The following is a 20,423-nucleotide window of genomic DNA, read 5'->3' as shown; positions in this document are numbered from 1 at the left end:
ACCTTGTGGCCCAAGAGTTAACCCTTCCCCCGGGTATCCTGAACATCAATTATCAATTTTACTGAGTTGGCAGATTGCAGCACAGATGCACTCTGTGCTGGGCGAGTCCCGTTTATGAAGCAGCATCTTTAGATAGCCAGGTGTCCGAAGCGTTACATTCTTCCTCCTGGGCCTGCACATTCTCCGGACAATGTGATGTGACTGGTCCACTGTGTGTTTGCACCAGCAGCAAGGCTCCCTAGATCGCCTTTAGTGAATGACTATTCTTCTGCAGAGAAACATACGTTGCACTAAGAATTACTACACCACATATGCGGTCATCAACCCTCAGACCGCTCCCTATATGCCCCCGCTGGAGGCTGTGGAAGCTTATGCTCCAAGAGTGCATGCCTAGGTCTCAGCCAATCATTTCTAGATGAAGATTTGTGAGGTGCTGCCTTTTCAAGTAATGGAATGCCTCGGCTTTTGTAAAAACTGCACCAGATTTGAAGAACTTTACAGAAGTGCCATGGACGTTCATGAAGGATTGTTGTAAAGTGACCTCATTGCACTCAGCTGGCCCAGTGTGCCGCTGAGCACTCTCCTATGCATCTCGTAGCATTCTCCTGGCCCTGTATACCTCTCAGCAAGTTCCTGGCCCTGTGATGTCCTCCACACTGTCCTGGGCTAGTGCCTCACTCACGCTCTCCTGCGTCCCTTCGCATTCCTGAGGCTCAGTGGCCCTTTCAGCACTGTTCTGACCATGTGACAACCTCCGCATTCTATTGGTCCCAAGTCTCTCACCACCCCGTGGCCATGCAACATCCTCTGCACTCCCACAGCCCTGTGAATATCATCAGCAAACACCTTGCCATTAAGAAGCTCTTTGCACTAACGTGGCAGTGAACCACCTAGAACTCACCTGGCCCCATGAACCTTCTCACATTCACCTGGCCCATGAACCATCTCGCACTCACCTGGCCCCATGAACCTTCTCGCACTCACCTGGCCCCATGAACCGTCTCGCACTCACCTGGCCCCATGAACCGTCTCGCACTCACCTGGCCCCATGAACCTTCTCGCACTCACCTGGCCCCAGGAACCTTCTCACATTCACCTGGCCCCAGGAACCTTCTCGCACTCACCTGGCCCCAGGAACCTTCTCGCACTCACCTGGCCCCATGAACCTTCTCGCACTCACCTGGCCCCATGAACCTTCTCCCACTCACCTGGCCCCAGGAACCTTCTCACATTCACCTGGCCCCATGAACCTTCTCGCACTCACCTGGCCCCATGAACCTTCTCGCACTCACCTGGCCCCATGAACCTTCCCGCACTCACCTGGCCCCAGGAACCTTCTCGCACTCACCTGGCCCCATGAACCTTCTCGCACTCACCTGGCCCCAGGAACCTTCTCACATTCACCTGGCCCCATGAACCTTCTCGCACTCACCTGGCCCCAGGAACCGTCTCGCACTCACCTGGCCCCAGGAACCGTCTCGCACTCACCTGGCCCCAGGAACCGTCTCGCACTCACCTGGCCCCAGGAACCGTCTCGCACTCACCTGGCCCCAGGAACCGTCTCGCACTCACCTGGCCCCATGAACCTTCTCGCACTCACCTGGCCCCATGAACCTTCTCGCACTCACCTGGCCCCATGAACCTTCTCGCACTCACCTGGCCCCATGAACCTTCTCGCACTCACCTGGCCCCATGAACCTTCTCGCACTCACCTGGCCCCATGAACCTTCTCGCACTCACCTGGCCCCATGAACCTTCTCGCACTCACCTGGCCCCATGAACCTTCTCGCACTCACCGGGCCCCTTGAACCTTCTCGCGCTCACCTAGCCCCATGAATCTTCTCGCGCTCACCTGGCCCCATGAACCTTCTCGCGCTCACCTGGCCCCATGAACCTTCTCGCACTCACCTGGCACCATGAACCTTCTCGCACTCACCTGGCCCCATGAACCTTCTCGCACTCACCTGGCCCCATGAACCTTCTCGCACTCACCTGGCCCCATGAACCTTCTCGCACTCACCTGGCCCCATGAACCTTCTCGCACTCACCTGGCCCCATGAACCTTCTCGCACTCACCTGGCTCCATGAACCTTCTCGCACTCACCTGGCCCCATGAACCTTCTCGCACTCACCTGGCCCCATGAACCTTCTCGCACTCACCTGGCCCCATGAACCTTCTCGCACTCACCTGGCCCCATGAACCTTCTCGCACTCACCTGGCTCCATGAACCTTCTCGCACTCACCTGGCCCCATGAACCTTCTCGCACTCACCTGGCCCCATGAACCTTCTCGCACTCACCTGGCCCCATGAACCTTCTCGCACTCACCTGGCCCCATGAACCTTCTCGCACTCACCTGGCCCCATGAACCTTCTCGCACTCACCTGGCCCCATGAACCTTCTCGCACTCACCTGGCCCCATGAACCTTCTCGCACTCACCTGGCCCCATGAACCTTCTCGCACTCAGCTGGCCCCATGAACCTTCTCGCACTCAGCTGGCCCCATGAACCTTCTCGCACTCACCTGGCCCCAGGAACCTTCTCACACTCACCTGGCCCCATGAACCTTCTCGCACTCACCTGGCCCCATGAACCTTCTCGCACTCACCTGGCCCCATGAACCTTCTCGCACTCACCTGGCCCCATGAACCTTCTCGCACTCACCTGGCCCCATGAACCTTCTCGCACTCACCTGGCCCCATGAACCTTCTCGCACTCACCTGGCCCCATGAACCTTCTCGCACTCACCTGGCCCCATGAACCTTCTCGCACTCACCTGGCCCCATGAACCTTCTCGCACTCACCTGGCCCCATGAACCTTCTCGCACTCACCGGGCCCCTTGAACCTTCTCGCACTCACCTAGCCCCATGAACCTTCTCGCGCTCACCTGGCCCCATGAACCTTCTCGCGCTCACCTGGCCCCATGAACCTTCTCGCACTCACCTGGCCCCATGAACCTTCTCGCACTCACCTGGCCCCATGAACCTTCTCGCACTCACCTGGCCCCATGAACCTTCTCGCACTCACCTGGCCCCATGAACCTTCTCGCACTCACCTGGCCCCATGAACCTTCTCGCACTCACCTGGCCCCATGAACCTTCTCGCACTCACCTGGCCCCATGAACCTTCTCGCACTCACCTGGCTCCATGAACCTTCTCGCACTCACCTGGCCCCATGAACCTTCTCGCACTCACCTGGCCCCATGAACCTTCTCGCACTCACCTGGCCCCATGAACCTTCTCGCACTCACCTGGCCCCATGAACCTTCTCGCACTCACCTGGCCCCATGAACCTTCTCGCACTCACCTGGCTCCATGAACCTTCTCGCACTCACCTGGCCCCATGAACCTTCTCGCACTCACCTGGCCCCATGAACCTTCTCGCACTCACCTGGCCCCATGAACCTTCTCGCACTCACCTGGCCCCATGAACCTTCTCGCACTCACCTGGCCCCATGAACCTTCTCGCACTCACCTGGCCCCATGAACCTTCTCGCACTCACCTGGCCCCATGAACCTTCTCGCACTCACCTGGCCCCATGAACCTTCTCGCACTCAGCTGGCCCCATGAACCTTCTCGCACTCAGCTGGCCCCATGAACCTTCTCGCACTCACCTGGCCCCATGAACCTTCTCGCACTCACCTGGCCCCATGAACCTTCTCGCACTCACCTGGCCCCATGAACCTTCTCACACTCACCTGGCCCCATGAACCTTCTCGCACTCACCTGGCCCCAGGAACCTTCTCACATTCACCTGGCCCCATGAACCTTCTCGCACTCACCTGGCCCCATGAACCTTCTCACACTCACCTGGCCCCATGAACCTTCTCGCACTCACCTGGCCCCATGAACCTTCTCACACTCACCTGGCCCCATGAACCTTCTCGCACTCACCTGGCCCCAGGAACCTTCTCACATTCACCTGGCCCCATGAACCTTCTCGCACTCACCTGGCCCCATGAACCTTCTCGCACTCACCTGGCCCCATGAACCTTCTCCCACTCACCTGGCTTTACGTTTCTTTACGCGTCGCTCGTGCTCAGCCTCCTCATAGTACAGCTCGTTGTGACTGGAGTCCCGGCGCCGAGCTGCAGCTGCAATCATTGCTAGAGACTGCCCAGTCTGATTATTTTCTGGACCTAAAGGGAGATAGAAAGTGTTCACTATACCTTCTAATATATGGCAACACAGGCTATGCAGTAGCACATGGCGTGAAGATATTACCCAGAACTACTCAACAGTGCGGAACTTCGTTTGGCCATTAATTAGGCCATATACATTTGGGTGCATCCTCTTAGGATATGAACATATTCTGTGACAAAAGCAGGCAGGTGATGTGGAAGGGCGTCTTTGATCATGCCAGAGGCACTAAAGCACTGAAAGCTACAATTTCCAAATGCAACAGAGACTGAAGCTTTGCCGATATCATCACGGTTCCCACACTTTAAAGCAAGAAATGTTCAATTTCGAACTGACATGAAAAAACAAGGGTTTGAAAAGCATAATACATTTCAATATTCATTCTACATCGCTACGCTTAACGACCATTCATCAACACCTGTATATGAAGCTCAAATTCAAGAAAACTTTGAGTTCTCTCAAAAAAGTGAAAAATGTTATCAACACTTTTGGATTCTAAACTTTCACTGGTTTAAGACCCCAAATGTGGCGGCTCTGTTACTTTCCAAATCTGTCTCTGCAATCCCATGCATATTTTGTCATGTACGTTCACCAACAGAATAGCCAAACAGGTACAAAATCAAAGCTATTCGATGGATACAATGATCATGGGCGTATTCAACCCCTCTCTCATTTTTAAATACCTATTAGCATGCATGATAACCTGCACACTAAACCAAACCTGGTTAAAAGTACTAACTTGTCGGGCTTTAGAAGTCCTCGCCCCTGGTTATGAAACTCAGAGCATCACTCAACACTGAGGACACAGGAAGAGGGTGTCTCAGCTCTCGTTGTGTTCATACCAGGTACGCCCATTATATCCAGACACCATCCATGGGCATTCTGCGCCTGTGACATATGTTTTCATCCACAACCTAGTGAGGGACCGCCTTCACTCGCCTGTCTGATCACTAAGGGTGCGTCTTTCAGCCCCCGATGACCTGCTTCAAAGGTAAATGTGATGCGGAAGCGTTTATATGATTGCCCTCCATAAAGCCTTGCGAAGTCTGACCAACATGAGACCCAACATCTTTGCCTTTCTCTGCCCAGAAGACAAGATTCCAGAAAGTGAAGTTTGCAAGGCAGAGAAGAATACTCAGTACTGGGCCCTTAAAACAGCCCCCCAAAATCCAAATGACTGAAACCATGATTGTTCGTGCCACAAAGATGATGAGAACTGTGAACATGAGATAGGAGCTCTACTGAACACAGGAACTAGGAAAAGCAAACCAAAAGGGATTTAGAACAAAAAGTATTCTTCAAATGGGTGGTGTTTTGATGTTTTTACCAGGTTGAGTGCAGCATTAATCACCCGTGATTTGTATGAGGCGCCACAGGTCGTGAAGATGCCACTGGTAGCTAGGGGTACATCCCCTTTGGTGGGATAAAGCGGATTGTATTTTACTCAGTCTTTAGAAAAGATGTTCTGCAGAATCAGGGTGCGACTCACAGAGCCATCGCCTTGGTTAGACATGATTTCACCATAGACAGGGGTTAAAAGCCTGGTTCAGGGAGGTATGGGTTGATTTTCCATAGTGACAGACAGCTGTCATCCAAATGGCTGTTTTCTTAGTGAACATATGTCCAAGTGGATGGTACACTTGGAGGTGTCCTGGTTTAAATCCAGCCACTTTATAATTTGGGAAGTGAAGAATTCTCTCCTGGTCACGTCGGGTCTTGTGCTGGAGGCCTGCCACTCACGCTTGGATAATGCTTGAGGCAACAGATTTAGAGACGGGTACATTTCACTAGTCTCTGGGTGTAAGTGACTCTTTCACATGGTTGGCAAGGTCTCAGAGGTTCCATGCAGACCCTGGAAATCACAGAGTATATAACAACTCCTTGTAGGAATTTGTAGAGCTTAGGAGCTGCTGGCATCTGGAGGTATGCTTACAGATGAGCTGATGGTGACTGGAGAGGTAGGACACGTGTGGTATCGTGAACACCAAGCATGTCGACAGTATGATGCCCACTGGTATTGTTTAAAGCTGCTCCTATTGACTCAATCAGATTTCTTTTTCTTTAACAAAGAATGTTGAAATGGACTCAGACACAGAATGAAAAAGGCTTATACTAAGGATATGAACTAGGTGAAATATAGCAGATTTTAAAATCAAAAGAATTTAGGAGTAGAAATGAACGGAAACAACTTCTGAAATCAGTAAGTAATGGAGTCATCGGACTGTGATTTTTTTTCTGTAGGAAAAGCACTATGTATGGCCGAGTGAACTATACTAAGGGAAAGGGCTTACCTGCAGAAATGGGAAGAGTGATGATAAAATGAATCAATCAGATTAAATGGAGGTTTTGTGAAAATGAAAGCAACTACATGGACGGATGCCCATTGGCCAATAAAGAAACATTAACTTTACAGCAGGTTATCATGTTTTGCACAACTTTGTACATGGGGAGAAAAGCTCAGTTATTGCTTATTATGAAGACATGGACTAGTCAGCAAATCCCAGTGATGCTGGATATTGTAATGACATGTGAGGATCTAGCCCTTTGTTATCAGTTGGGAATATTTTACTGCTTTTTTTGGGAAATTAAGGGCCAGATGTAAATAGGTTTTTTTATTACTAAATAGTGACTTTTTATGATTTGCTATTTGGGAATCGCAACCACACATGTACTGAAATGTGTTTCACACATTTAGTGACTCCCAGTGGGCAGCAAACAGACCTACCTCATTAATGCTCATGAGCAACCCATTGGGAATAGCTAAAATCACAGGGATGGTGGCCTGCTGGGGTCAGCAGACCGCCATGTCTGTGATTACTTTTAAATAAAGTAAAGTTGTTTGTTTTTAACTGTAGCTCTACCCTCATGGTGTTTTATCTATGCCAGAATACACACACACTACATGAACTTCACACTGCACACCCTGCTAATGATTTCCACTGGTATTCGAAGGTGTACATACCGTCCACATTATACACCTTCAGTCCAGCCATGTGTTTAGCTGCTCGTGACTTGGCTGCAGTCAGCAGGATGGGGTTAAACACTGTAAAATCCTTGTAGTAATTCTCCAATACGACCAGTGCAGCTCTCTGAATACTGGGGAGAAAGAACAAAAAGCAATGAGGATACAAGACCACGCAGTCATAACTCAAGACCTATGCAACCTTGGTATATTCCCCAAGGACAGCTTGTTCAGACCTCCCATTGTCCACATCAAGCCTTCCCTGAATGTGTTACTGCCTCAAGACTGGTCAATAACTTCAAACTCTAAAACAGGGAGCAGGAAGCGAGCCTTTTAGAGTTTTATACACAAGTTAAGTGGACCGTCCAGTAAACTGTGGTGCTCATGCAAAGCATACTAGAAGCGAGATGTCTGAACTTGGTTCCCTCTCTTCATTTGTGATTCTGGAGATATATAGATATCTATATCTATCTATATATATATATATGCGCTATATATAGATGCCCTTTGAGAGCAAGAGAGACAGATTATATATATATATATATATATATATATATAGTCCCCAAAAGAAAATTATATCCTGAGCTAATCACAACAATTTATAAAGAGTTCATCAAGTAAATCACAAGAAAGATGATCTTCGTTTCTTCAGTTTATTGAACAAACAAATATTTTCTTTTCTCACGAAATCTAGCCGCCAACACGTGTTTCGTCTTTTGGTGGTATAGACCACAGACTTCTTCAGGGCTAGAGCTAGGCTATCGTAATATCCTGAATGGAATGGTGTCAATGTAATAAGGATAGTTGAATCAGAATTGAAAATGCAAAAGGAGAACCTTAAGTAAGTAGGTCTAGTATAGGTCTAGTAAGTGAAACATCCAAATCGTAGAAGAGCTCCAGACTGAATAAGTATCTCGGAGTGCATTTCATCCGACGCGCAAAACAGACGCCGGTGTCACTGATGACATCATCCACTGAATGTGTGTCTTTCTGAAAAATAAATATTTTTATATATGTATATCTAAAGGTCGATGGAAGAATAAATGGGTATATAAGTGTCTAAATGGATGTTTTTTTGTAAATGTCATTGTATAACTGACTTAAGTGCATCTTAGTGAATACATGTATTAGCGAGTAATGTTTAAATATGTAAATATCTGTATCAGTGTCTCACTTTGTGTATAAGTGGCTGCATGGGTTGGTGAGTAGCTACACGAGTGTATATGGGTTATTAGTTGGTTTTTTGAGTATCAGAATGAGTGTCTGTATGGTTTGGTGGCGGGTATTACTTAGGGCACAGATGCATGAATGACTGACTCACTGTTTGTATGTGTTTTGAAGACAGCATGTGTGCAGGACTGTACGGGTGGATGAATTTGTGTATGGGTGTGCTAGTGAGTGAATGACTGCCTCAATAGTGTCTTTATGAGTAAGTACATATGTTTTAAACTAGTATATGTGAGTATTGATGTATATAAGCAAGGATATATGACCGTGACAGATTGAAAAAGTTCCTATATAAATAAGTATGTGTTTCTATAACGGATTGTTTAAGAGAGTAAGTATGTGTACGTTTCTGTAAAAGTAAGTGTGGTGGTGTGTGTATAGCTGTATATGCAAACAAATGGATGTTTGATAGTTTATTTGCATGTGTGAGTATGTGTGTGAGTAACTATGGATGAGTATCGGTGTGTAACAGGATGTATAGGTGTATGAGTACATATGAGGAGTGAGTACATGTTTAAGTGACTATATAGAACAGTTGGTGGATGAGTGGATGTGTATGTAGATGCTGGAATTAATAGGTTGTTGTAACTGGTATTGGTATCTCCATTTATTTGAAAATTTTAGTATCTATTTTTGAATGTGTGTATCAAAGGTTATATTAGGGTGAGAGGAGGTCTGCCACTCTTTCACAAGGATGATGTCATCAGTGATGTCACTGACCATGTGATGAGTGATGTAATATGTGACGTCATCAGCAGTGCATTGTGGGCGCGCGAGTTATAGTTAGCTGAACTAACTATAACGGGGGAATTTCAATGGTTTTGTATGAGAGAAATGTCCAGCTAACTATAACATGGGTGAAACCTATGTTTTTTTCAGTGAATTTCTAAGGTTTTTAAAATGCTAATTCCTAACTATAACGTGGCTGAAACCTATGGTTTTTTCAGTGAATTTCTAAGGTTTTTTAAATGCTAATTCCTAACTCTAACGTGCCTGAAACCTATGGTTTTCAGTGAATATATATATATGTACAGGAAAACTAAACACCCACTTCCTTCACAAAGAAATGGAAAGTTTGCATCTCTGCAACCGCTCTAATTTTTCACCTTAGTCAACTTCCGCTCAATCAACACAACAACCACAAATACACACTCCTACTTGCTACCATTCTTGCCTGAGCTTATCAATTATTCTTCTTTAATTCAAATTCAAAGTGCAGGCCCTTTATTCAGCCTTCTTGGTAACTACTACCCGTGAATAGCAGTGGGTAATTTGCACACTTCCGTCCTTTCTTGCGTCTTTTCTACCACACACTGCGGCAGGTTTACAAGCCCCTTGCGCCACTTTTGCATCATTTTTCCCACGACCTTGTAAATCTGCCCAACTGTGTGTACTTTATGCACTAGCTTTCTTCCTTAGATGTGGTACTAGTTTCTCTTGCTCCCACTGCGGAATCCAACACCCTATCTGTGTAATTACCTGGAAATCCAAAGATCCACTTCACTGACAATGCAGTGGGTAGTTTGCGTCTCTCCAGCCTTTCTTATTTTTCACGTTTTTCATCTTCCACTCAATCTACACATCATCCACACATACACACATCTAATTGCTGCATTCCTTAGCTGTGATTATCAACTATTCTTCTATTTTATATTCATATTCAAAGTGCAAACCCTTTATCGAGCCTTTTTGTTTTAACTACTGTTCCAGGAATTCTGCTCATACACAGAACTGTGCATAAAGACTTAGGACCTCAGTGAATTACGGTGTACCAAAACCCACCTTACTACACAAACCCCCTACCAGACTAGCAATCAGTGACTCATTGGTTCTTCGCCCTAGAGCAAAAACACCAATGACTAGTCAACCCAGAACATGCGACTTAGATTACATGAAGTAAAGTGGATAACCAGGGCACTCTTTGAATATAGTCTTACACCAGTCCAAAACAAGATGTAAATAAAGACACGTGCAACTTTGAAATGTTTATTTCTAACGCCATAATCTCATGCACAGTACCTAAGAAAATACAACCAAACATATCAGAAACAAGGTTGTCAGCATTGGTACTATTCTATGACATACAAACGGAAAAAGCATCCTATAATGCTAAAGGTAAACAAATGTAAAATATATCTACATTTTACCCTCCCTACCTAGCAGATTAGTTTATAACTACAGAAAGTCTCATAGGATTACATGGGCAGACCCATACCTCTGGTACTCAGCAGTAGTGGATCACATTAAGTGCTCCACAAACTGTCAAGATACGAATGTTCGCCAACTGTGTTTAACTTTGCCTCCACAATGGATTATGAAACGTGCAAGTATCAGAGGTGGCCACAGCTCCATATGTATTATGGCTCGAACGTGCGAGGATCATTCTGAAGAACAGACACAGTATTCAAGATAACCTTGATGTTCCATGCTCTCAGTATACACACAAAACTAGCGAGGCAGTTTACAAATCTAGCATACCAAATTATTCTCATATAAAGCAAAATGCTCAGCCTTCTCTAAACAAAATCACAAGTACGTGTCGTGTGCAAAGCAGAGCAGAAAAGCAAAAATAGGGTGTAAGCTTCTAATAAACCCATGCTAACTTAACAGGGTGTGAGTGCAAGGCTCAGCCCCACGGCACCCTTTCTTGATCAAAGCACGTGATATAAACGTGGGCGAATTAGGAACGCAGAGTCCAAGCCTAAAAAGCAGAGTCAAGTTCACATTTCCAAAAAAAAGTTATTCGCTCTTTGATAGAAAGCAGTAGCTAAATAATAAAGAATACGTAGAAAAATCAAAGAGCCTTAATCCAACAGTGTGTAAGCACAGTATGTAGGAACAGCCTCCAACAGGAAGTCATTGTTCTCATCTGAAAACATTTCAGCCATCCAATTCAATAGTGGGAATGAACATACATGTTCCTCAACGACCGGAGCCTCTATCACCATCGGAGGAAAACTTGGGTCATCTTCAATGTAACTGCGCGCCAAGAAGTCAAGCGCCGCTACAAAAACATTCCAACGTCCCATTATTCCATGTGTCGGTGCTAAAGCCATAATCCCTCCGCCAGAACAGAGCACGTCATGAACCACTAAGGGGCTCATCAGCTAGTCATAATCCGCCTTGGGAGACATCGTACTGCAGACACACAAATCCAGGGCCCAGTCGAAATCGCAGCTCAGGCAATGGAACACAGGTTGAATGCATGTGAAAAAGGAAAATCGAAACGATAATCCATAAGCTGCACTCAATGTAGCCAAAGGCAGCGCTCCGTAATAACTAATCATTCGGTTGCGAACCATCAACAGCCGGGACATATTGTCGTCTGCTGCAGGATGTGCATCCATATTTATCTAAACAAATTAATAAAAGCACACCGACAACTAATGCGAGTATTAAGCGCAATCCACCAAAGATGCTGGAAAAAATCGAATTAAAAAATCCCCAAAAGACACCAAATATACTTTCTACAGAAGTCACAAGGCCACTGCTTCTAACTTTAAAAAAGTAAGGTAACCCTGTAGTCAAGGACAGATTAAAGATACTCTAAATTAACTCCCCAAAATTCAAGAGCACGTCTGAATTTAATAAATCATGCACTTCTGTGCAGGTGTTTGCTACATGAAGGACAAATGTTTCTGTAGCAGATATAAGAGCGACCTCTTTTTGAGACAATAGCGGTCTTATACGGCTCATTTGGTTGACTCTGCTTTCAAGGTCGAAATCGACGGCCAGCTGGAAACATCCAGCTTCCCATGCAGAGGAGTTAACACAACTTTTTTTTAAATCAAACCACACGCTCAGTTACCGTAATCATGTAAGCGATGCCTGCTAACATTGCACAACAATCTCCATTATTTCAAAGTAAATAACTCCAGTTTCCAGTAAACTGAACGTTGTTATGATAGCAGGTGTCGGACTACCTTTCAAAACTCAGTCCAAATTAGGCGCATCTTGAGTACAAGAGCCATGCAATTGTATGTGTCTACAAATTAAGGAGTGATCTGGTACTATTGTGCAATCCTCGCCATTCACATAGACTTCTTTTCCATCCCTCAGGCACCTATATGTAAATGGTAATATCCAAGTTTCATGGAGATAAGCGCTCCCTAAACATCCATATCTGCCTACAGCATAGTATTTCATGCAAACCTCAAACTTAAACAGGTTAAAAAATAACGTTATGATACTGTGGATAAGCCACACACCTGATTTGGATCTCCAATGAGTGACCACTTCTATCCATTCTCATAGCGCGCCCTGTGCTCTGATTTGACAGTGAGAGAGTGATCGCACCATAGTTTGTACTGCTAATCATTCCCAGCATACGCTACGAATATCCTTTGACGTTACGCGTCGCATCAAAGCTTCCGTGTGACGTCATGTATGTTTTAAAAATCCTATATTACTTCTATATTGTATGAGTGGAGCTGCGTGTCCCTCCGCCTGGTACCCTAGACTCCACCACACCCAGACCCGGTTGATAAGCACGCATGATCGTCACCACAAAACCGTTAGCACGCATATCGCTTTTCCACACATGCTTTTTTAACTAGTATGCATTTACCACGCATGATAAACGCATAATCTTAATAATGTTTTTTGTTGACGAACACATGTTGTAATGGCTGAGGCTTACGTCCTTCAAATTAATTTCTAGGTATACGTGTTACCAAGTCTGATAAGATCGGAGGCCAAGGACAAACACCGTGGTGTCTGTGATAGGAAATCTCATTGATCACAGAGAAAATATGCGCAGGGTAAAATGAAAGTAACAGGTATAATAAAAATAACGGAAAAAAACTACTAAAATGGCGGTTGGACGGAGTATGTAATCAACGTTTGGCGCCCCGACACTACATTTAAAATAAATATACATACAATATGTTTATTAATATATTCCAAAAGTATACCACCGGATGACACACATGACCCGGGAAAAGAAAGCGGCAAATTTAATACCTAAAATCAGGAGAGGATTGCTTGGCGAACTTGAAGAAAAAGAAAAAAAAGTGCACTTGCAAACAAGGCTGCGCATGCGTAGAGAGTACAACTGATGCAGGGAAAAAAAACGGAAAGTTTTACATACTGTCATGGAAATATAGTTCTAAAAATTGCCCCCGGAATTTACCCCCGAGACCTAATGAATAAAACGGACTTCTAGTTATTTTTCCCTTTTCCACCGCGAACAAGTACTGCACGAGTACCCGGCCATTTTTTATTTTAAAAAATAAATAAAATTGAGCCTAAAGATCCATGTACCACCCCTTGACCAAGACTACAGGGTCAGAATGTTTCTACCCTGCCCCCTTTCCTTATTTCTCAACTTTGTTTTACTGTTTTCTTGTGACTCGGCACTCGCGAGAAACAAGATGGCTGCCAACATTTCCTGTTTTGGAGTATTGACACCCAATCAGCATGCAGCTCCTGCTCGTAATTGTACGTATTTCCGTGCGAGATTTTTTTTTTTTTTTTAAATATAAAAAAAAGAGCCTAAACATCCATGTACGACCCCCTGAGCAAATGTAAAGGGTCAGAATGTTTCTAGCCTGCCCCCTTCCCTTATTTCTCAACTTTGTTTTACTGTTTTCTTGCGACTCGGTTCTACCGAGGCACAAGATGGCTGCCAACACTTCCTGGTTTCGAGTGTTGACAGACAGTTCACAGCCAATCAGCATGCAGCTCGCGCTCGTAATTGAACGGATCTCCGTCCGCGTGTAGAACTCTGTCTCTAGATATCGCTATGATTTTACTTGTAATTTTCTCAGAAACTACTGAACGGATTTACACCATTTAACAAAAAGCACAATCTGCGAACCGAACTCTTACCTCTCTGCCAAATTTGGTGCAATTCCGTTCAGCCGTTCGGGCTGTAGCCCTGGCTAAAGGTCCCTATGGAAAATTGCATTTGGAAAACACGTTTTGGGACCCCCTTTTTTCTCTGCCCCCACTTGACGAATCAGGGAAGGAGCGGAACCGAGCAGGCCATTTTCTTGGAGAAATTCACGAAGATTCGTCCACCGACGCCAAAGTTATTCCAAATAGAATGTTGTGGATTTCCTATGGAAAGTAGGTCCTAACTATAACTACCTACCTATATATATATATATATATATATATATATATAGACGTGAGAGTTTCACTACAGCAAGTAAGCACTACGGTTTTGGAGGAGACTTTTTTTTGTGAACAAGACGACAGGGATCGCCGAAACGCGTCTTTCCTCTTTGCACGAAGCAATTCACTTGAAAATATGAAATAAATATCACCTGCAATCCTTCAGCACATCCAAGTGTCCATTTCTCCGTGTTTGCCTGTGAAGCAGTTTGGAGCTTAACGTGATATATATATATATAATATATATATATGTCTCTCTCTTGCTCTCAACGGGCATATGTCTGTGAATAACAGATCACAGGTTCAAATCGGGGGGCAAACCTTCCCTTCCATGCTCCTGCAGTAGATACATTGAGTAGGATTGATGAGCCGTACTTTTTAGCTATAGTACCTCTAATCAACAACGCTGGTAGCAAGTGCAATTAAAAAAAGAAAAGTTGTTCTTAATGCTATCAATAAATATATGTATGAATGTATGTATATATGCATGCAAGTAAAACGATTCACCAAACCAGTTCCTTCTCCAATACTTCCTGGTCCAGAAAGCAAGCGGGACAACTAGGAGGTAATCTAATTAATTTTGTTAATAAAATGTTTTTCACCATATCACAGATACAGCGTTGTGGAGATTCATAAGACTATAGTGTGTGTGCTCCAAATTGCTGGTGGCGCAGTGAAAGACGTCACCGCTGGCGTCTGTAAAACAGTCGCAATATGCCTCCAAATTAACCCCTTCGGCGCTCATGACGAGCTCAGCTCGTCATGAGCGTAACGTGCCCTACGCTGATGACGAGCTGAGCTCGTCATGTCACGCGGGTTTTTTCAAATCGCAGCGCGCAGCGGGAAAACCGCTAGCGCGCATGCGGTTAAAGGAGAGATCTGCACTTGTGGGTCGAGTTCCCCATCTCATTTAATGGTAAAGAACTCGGCAGATTAAAATCCAGGACGCGTTTCAGCTGTCCCTGCAGCCTTTTTCAACTGGTGAGAATGCTGGTATGTTTAAATATATAGAGCTGTCACGTGGGTTCAATTACACTGAAATACTGAAAATACTCAAGTTCTCAGCACTCATTACACTTACTTGAATTCGTTTTTGAACCAGAGTCTCTTTTAGTTTCTGCATAACCGGACTCAAAAATTCAAAGTTAACAACACACTGTCCAAACCAGTTCCTGTAACGTTAGGTGTACCACAAGGCTCCTCGTTATCCCCAACACTCTTCAACCTCTTCATGGAATCACTCACCGATCTGCTACAAACATCCAACGTGCAATTCCACATGTATGCAGACGACACTCAACTCTACCTCAAAATCAACACCTTGGACGACATTGATCTACTCAACAATACTCTTAAGAACACCAAATCATGGCTAGCACTGAATCACCTCAAGCTGAATGCCTTAAAAACTGAATTCCTCCTTATTTCCCCACCCTCCAAAGTCCCCACTATGCACAAGTTGATAAAACACCTCACAGCACTTGATGTTCAACCAACCCTCGTGAACTCAGCGAAATCACTCGGTATAACTTTGGATAGTAACCTCAACATGCAGAAGCATATTAGCAATGCTACGAGGGGAGCAAACTTTCAGATCAATACCCTAAGGTAGCTAAAGCCCTTCCTACCCCCCCAATGACTTCAAGCTAGCGGTTCAGTCCCTAGTTTTACCTCGACTGGACTATGGAAGCGTCTCTTTATGCGGTCTCCCCAAGACCACTACAGCCCCCCTAAGAGCCTCTACCAACGCGGCAGCAAGACTAATAACCGGCTCAAAAAAAGGGCCCACATCTCCCCTGATCTAAAATCTTTAAATTGGCTGCCATTTGAAGCCAGAATCCACCTGAAAATAGCTTGCATGACGCACAGGGCCCTACATTACAATGCGCCCAGCTATCTCACACAAAAACTCACAATATCTGGAGGTTCAAGATCTACTAGGAGTGCTGACAACCTCCTCCTGAAACCACAAAAATTCAAAAAGAAAAAAAACTTCTACTCGCTCCTTCTCCGGAATGGCACCTAGGATCTGGAATGCCCTACCTCCAGAAATAAGACTGAACCCATCCTCCTCTTCCTTCAAACTGGAAGTAAAAAGAATCCTTATGGCCAAATTCACATAATTATTGCCTCACTTGACTTTGGATCCCGCATGTACAGCCCTGCTCCACATAATGGTGTTATCTTTGTCATCAATTTACTATTATCTCCCATCCATTCTTATTTCCCACCCAGTCAATGCTTGAATCCTTCTTTCACAGCTGTGCACCACTTATTTTTGTCGTTTTTGCCTTTAATGTTTTTTTCATTCATCAAACCCAATCGGTACGGTGTCACACCTTACTTGTACTTCCCCTCCTACCATTGACTGTTCTCTGCTGCCACCGCTTCTCGTCCTCATTATCCTGAAATGTTTGATTTGTCAATTGCTTTTATACCATCCTTATGTTTACATTGTATTTTATTGTGTTTATGTCTATACACTTCTCTACTGTGAAGCGCTCTGATACCTGCAAGGGTCTTGTTCGCGCTCTATAAAACTTTCAAATAAATAAATAGTTTGTAGACAAATGTCTTCAGAGTGCGAGCAATAATTAACCTCACTGTGCAAATGTGCCTTTTGTAAAAGCAGCAGAGGTCAAAGGTCAAGACTGATTTGCATATGGCTGGGTCTAAACTGGGGTGGCATGGTGAGCAAAACAACGATGGATTTAACCCAGATCTCTTGACTGGGGATGAATGTGTTTTTTTCTGCATTCCGTCCATCACCTGGGTGTCTTTTGCTTGGTTGCCCTAAGGGCGCTGGGTATGCCTAGACGTGGGTCTCTGGCTCACTTTGCCACTGGATTCAAGCTAGCCCAGCTGATGAAGGGTGATGCCCCGAAACCGGTCCCAGGATTCTTGTTCCAGGTCCAGGGAGGACCTGGCTTGGCAGTTTGGTCTGGACTGTTCCCATGAGGCACAGGTTGAAGCCTGATTTGCATATGGCTGGGTCTAAACTGGGGTAGCATGGTGAGCAAAAGAACAATGGATTTAACCCAGATCTCTTGACTGAGGGTGAATGTTTGATTTGTTCAGCATTCTTTCCACCATTTGTGTCTCTTGTGCTTTCTCACCATGAAGTCAGAGTGAGTGAATATGCTAAGGCTGCTGCCACGTTCGACTAAACCAGAGTGAGTAAAGAGGCTAGGGCTGCTGCCACTTTCACCTGAAGTCAGAGTGAGTGAACATGCTAGGGCTGAAGCCATTTTCAGCTGAAGTCAAAGTGAGTGAATAGTTCGAGAACTCTACGGACAGATCAAGGTCTAATTACTAATTTGTATGAGATCTGGCAGTGTTCGGTCCGAGTGCTGCTGTCAATGCCGGCAACTCCTGCTGTCGGTGGAGCTGCTGTCACTTTATCTTGCTCCTACTACTTTTACAGAGTCACCCTACCGCTGTCACTCTTGAGTTCGGCTGCCACTCCATCTTACTCCTGCCACTTTCTTTCATGTCCTGCTGCTGTCACTCGAGTTCTGCTGTTTGATGGTGCCGTCCTCGAAGTTGGATGTCAGATTTCGACTCCATTGTCGGTTGACCAGATCCATACGCCAAACGTGGTAACTCCGAATGTTGTACATTGGCGTCGGAATGGTTTTGGAATCCAGTAACGGGACTGACGCCGAGGGCATGGCCTTGTGCTCCTCCTCAGGCCTGAGGACGCTCCAGGGGAAGGTTAAGACCAAAAGATAACAAGCAGAGAATTGTAATATTCTCGCATATGGGTCAGAGTCGGCCCAGCTCCACAGTAGGTTGAGAGGCAGGGGGTAGACTCCTGAATCGAATCTTCAGCCGAAGATCAGTGGCAGGTCTCATGCGCCGAAGTCGGTTGGCACCACAACATCGACCATCTGCGTAAATTTCCTTAGGACGTCGAAGGAACGCGACGCCCACTGGAACGGCTCCTGGATCGGACCCATAGCCGGTCCTTGGAGCACGAAGGGAACCGGGTCCAGGGGGATGTCTTGGAAGACTGATCATCCACGTCACTAGAAGCTTCAGCACCTCCAGTCGAAGTCGTTGACATAAGTCGCACTCCTGAGTCATGGTACTCACCTAGGCACCACATACAAATAGGGTGTGGGTCCGTGGCCACTGGACCCACAAGGTTTAAACCGGAGGACATATGAAAGGCACACTGTTCCGTTCGAAGAAATAGTCGAGGTAGGTAAAAAAAAAAAGGCCTGAGGAACTGCTAATTGGATCTGCATTGGAAGCGCAGAAAAGAAGAAACGGATGTCAACACATCAGGGGAGGGCTAATATGGACACTGTTGATGTCACATCTGCAGGATGACGTCGCTATGGAGTTGCTCGACACTCTGTACAGACTCACAGAGACACTACTGTACAATAAATCTCTGGATCCAGTCTCGCAACTCAGGATAATTCTGAAATAAGGAATTTGCGGCTAGATGTCTATCAGATATCCCATCTCACTCCTGCTGCTTTCATATAGGATTCAGAAAAGGGGGTGGTGATGGAAAGCGCATCTGAGTTAAACAGAACACTCATACCCAGTCAAAAGATCAGGGCTTGATCAATCACCGTTTTTTAGCTCACTACACCATACCAGTTCAGAACCTGGCTATATGCAAATTAGTCTGACCCTGGCCCAGTGCATCATGGGAACAGGGCAGACCAAACTACCAAGCCAATTCTTTACTGGAAAGGAAACAAGCTTCCGGGGACCGGTTTCTGGCATTGCAGCCGTCTTCGGCCCGGCTTACTTGAATCCTGATGTGCAGTGAGCAAGGGACTCATGTCTGAGCATACCCTGCCACTCCTATAGTGGCCAAAACGATTCAGAAAAGGGGGTGGTGATGGAAAGAGCATCTGAGTTCAACAGAACACTCATACCCAGTCAAAAGATCAGGGCTTGATCCACCACCGTTTTTTAGCTCACTAAACCATCCCAGTTCAGAACCTGGCTATATGCAAATTAGTCTGACCCTGGCCCAGTGCATCATGGGAACAGGGCAGACCAAACTACCAAGCCAATTCTTTACTGGAAAGGAAACAAGCTTCCGGGGACCAGTTTCTGGCATTGCAGCCGTCTTCGGCCCGGCTTGCTTGAATCCTGATGGTGCAGTGAGCAAGGGACTCATGTCTGAGCATACCCTGCCACTCCTATAGTGGCCAAAACGAATCAGAAAAGGGGGTGGTGATATAGGGTCAGCCTGCCACTGTCACTCTAGTTCTGCTAATGCACCATCTTACTGCAGCTGCTTTCATGCCCTGCTGCCGTCACTCTTGAGTTCTGTAGTCACTTCATCTTACTCCTGCTGCGGTCACTCTTGAGTTCTGCTGTCACGCCATCTTACTACTGCTGCCTCAGAGTGTCACGTACAATTTAGTCCTTCTCCGCCAATTCTGCTGTAGGCCCCACAGCTTGTTTTTTTTTATTTTTTTATTTTTGTATAGCGCCAGCTAGTCCCGTGGCTATCAGAGCGCTTCACATACACATTGTGAAAAACAGAAGGGCCTTACATTGCCTAGAAGGCTGACAGTAAGTAAGCAAACCACGGATAAAGAATACAGCATGAACAATAAATAACTGTACAACGGAGGGGGAGAGAAAAAAAGAAAACAAGGTGATTAGCATAGTCCGCTCACCAACAATCCTTGAAAGGGAGTCAACTCTGAATATTGAGATCTAGGTTAGTTGACGTTGTTCAGGAAAATATTTGTTAAGGAGATGGAGTTTGAGGTCCCTTTTGAAACGGGAGAAGGAGGGGTTGCTTCGGAGGAGTCCAGGGAGAGCGTTCCATAACCTGGGAGCGTTGCCAGAAAACGATCGGTATTGGGTGGTTTTCTTTTTCATTTTTGGCGGCATGAGGAGTGAGTTGGAGCTTCTCAGTGTTCTGGCTTGACCTGCTCTTACCAGTTTGTTGTCAGGTAGCTGGGGGCCGGAGAGTGGAGGGTTTTGTGTGTGAT

The 20,423-nt window shown here is 45.8% G+C and overlaps 1 protein-coding gene across 1 annotated transcript in view; it reads right to left on the bottom strand.

Moving 5' to 3' along the window:
• Positions 1 to 20,423, bottom strand: part of VANGL1 (VANGL planar cell polarity protein 1) — a 252,222-nt gene that overhangs the window by 58,165 nt on the left and 173,634 nt on the right. The window contains exons 5-6 of the mRNA XM_078656365.1: positions 7,105 to 7,238; positions 4,009 to 4,141 (exon numbers count right to left, since the gene is read on the bottom strand). Coding sequence (XP_078512491.1) covers positions 4,009 to 4,141; positions 7,105 to 7,238 — 267 coding nt within the window. The remainder of the gene's footprint in view (positions 1 to 4,008; positions 4,142 to 7,104; positions 7,239 to 20,423) is intronic.

The sequence above is a fragment of the Lissotriton helveticus genome, chromosome 8 (genome assembly GCF_964261635.1).
Source record: "Lissotriton helveticus chromosome 8, aLisHel1.1, whole genome shotgun sequence".
NCBI lineage: Eukaryota > Metazoa > Chordata > Amphibia > Caudata > Salamandridae > Lissotriton > Lissotriton helveticus.
This window is presented reverse-complemented; position numbering and strand designations above follow the sequence as displayed.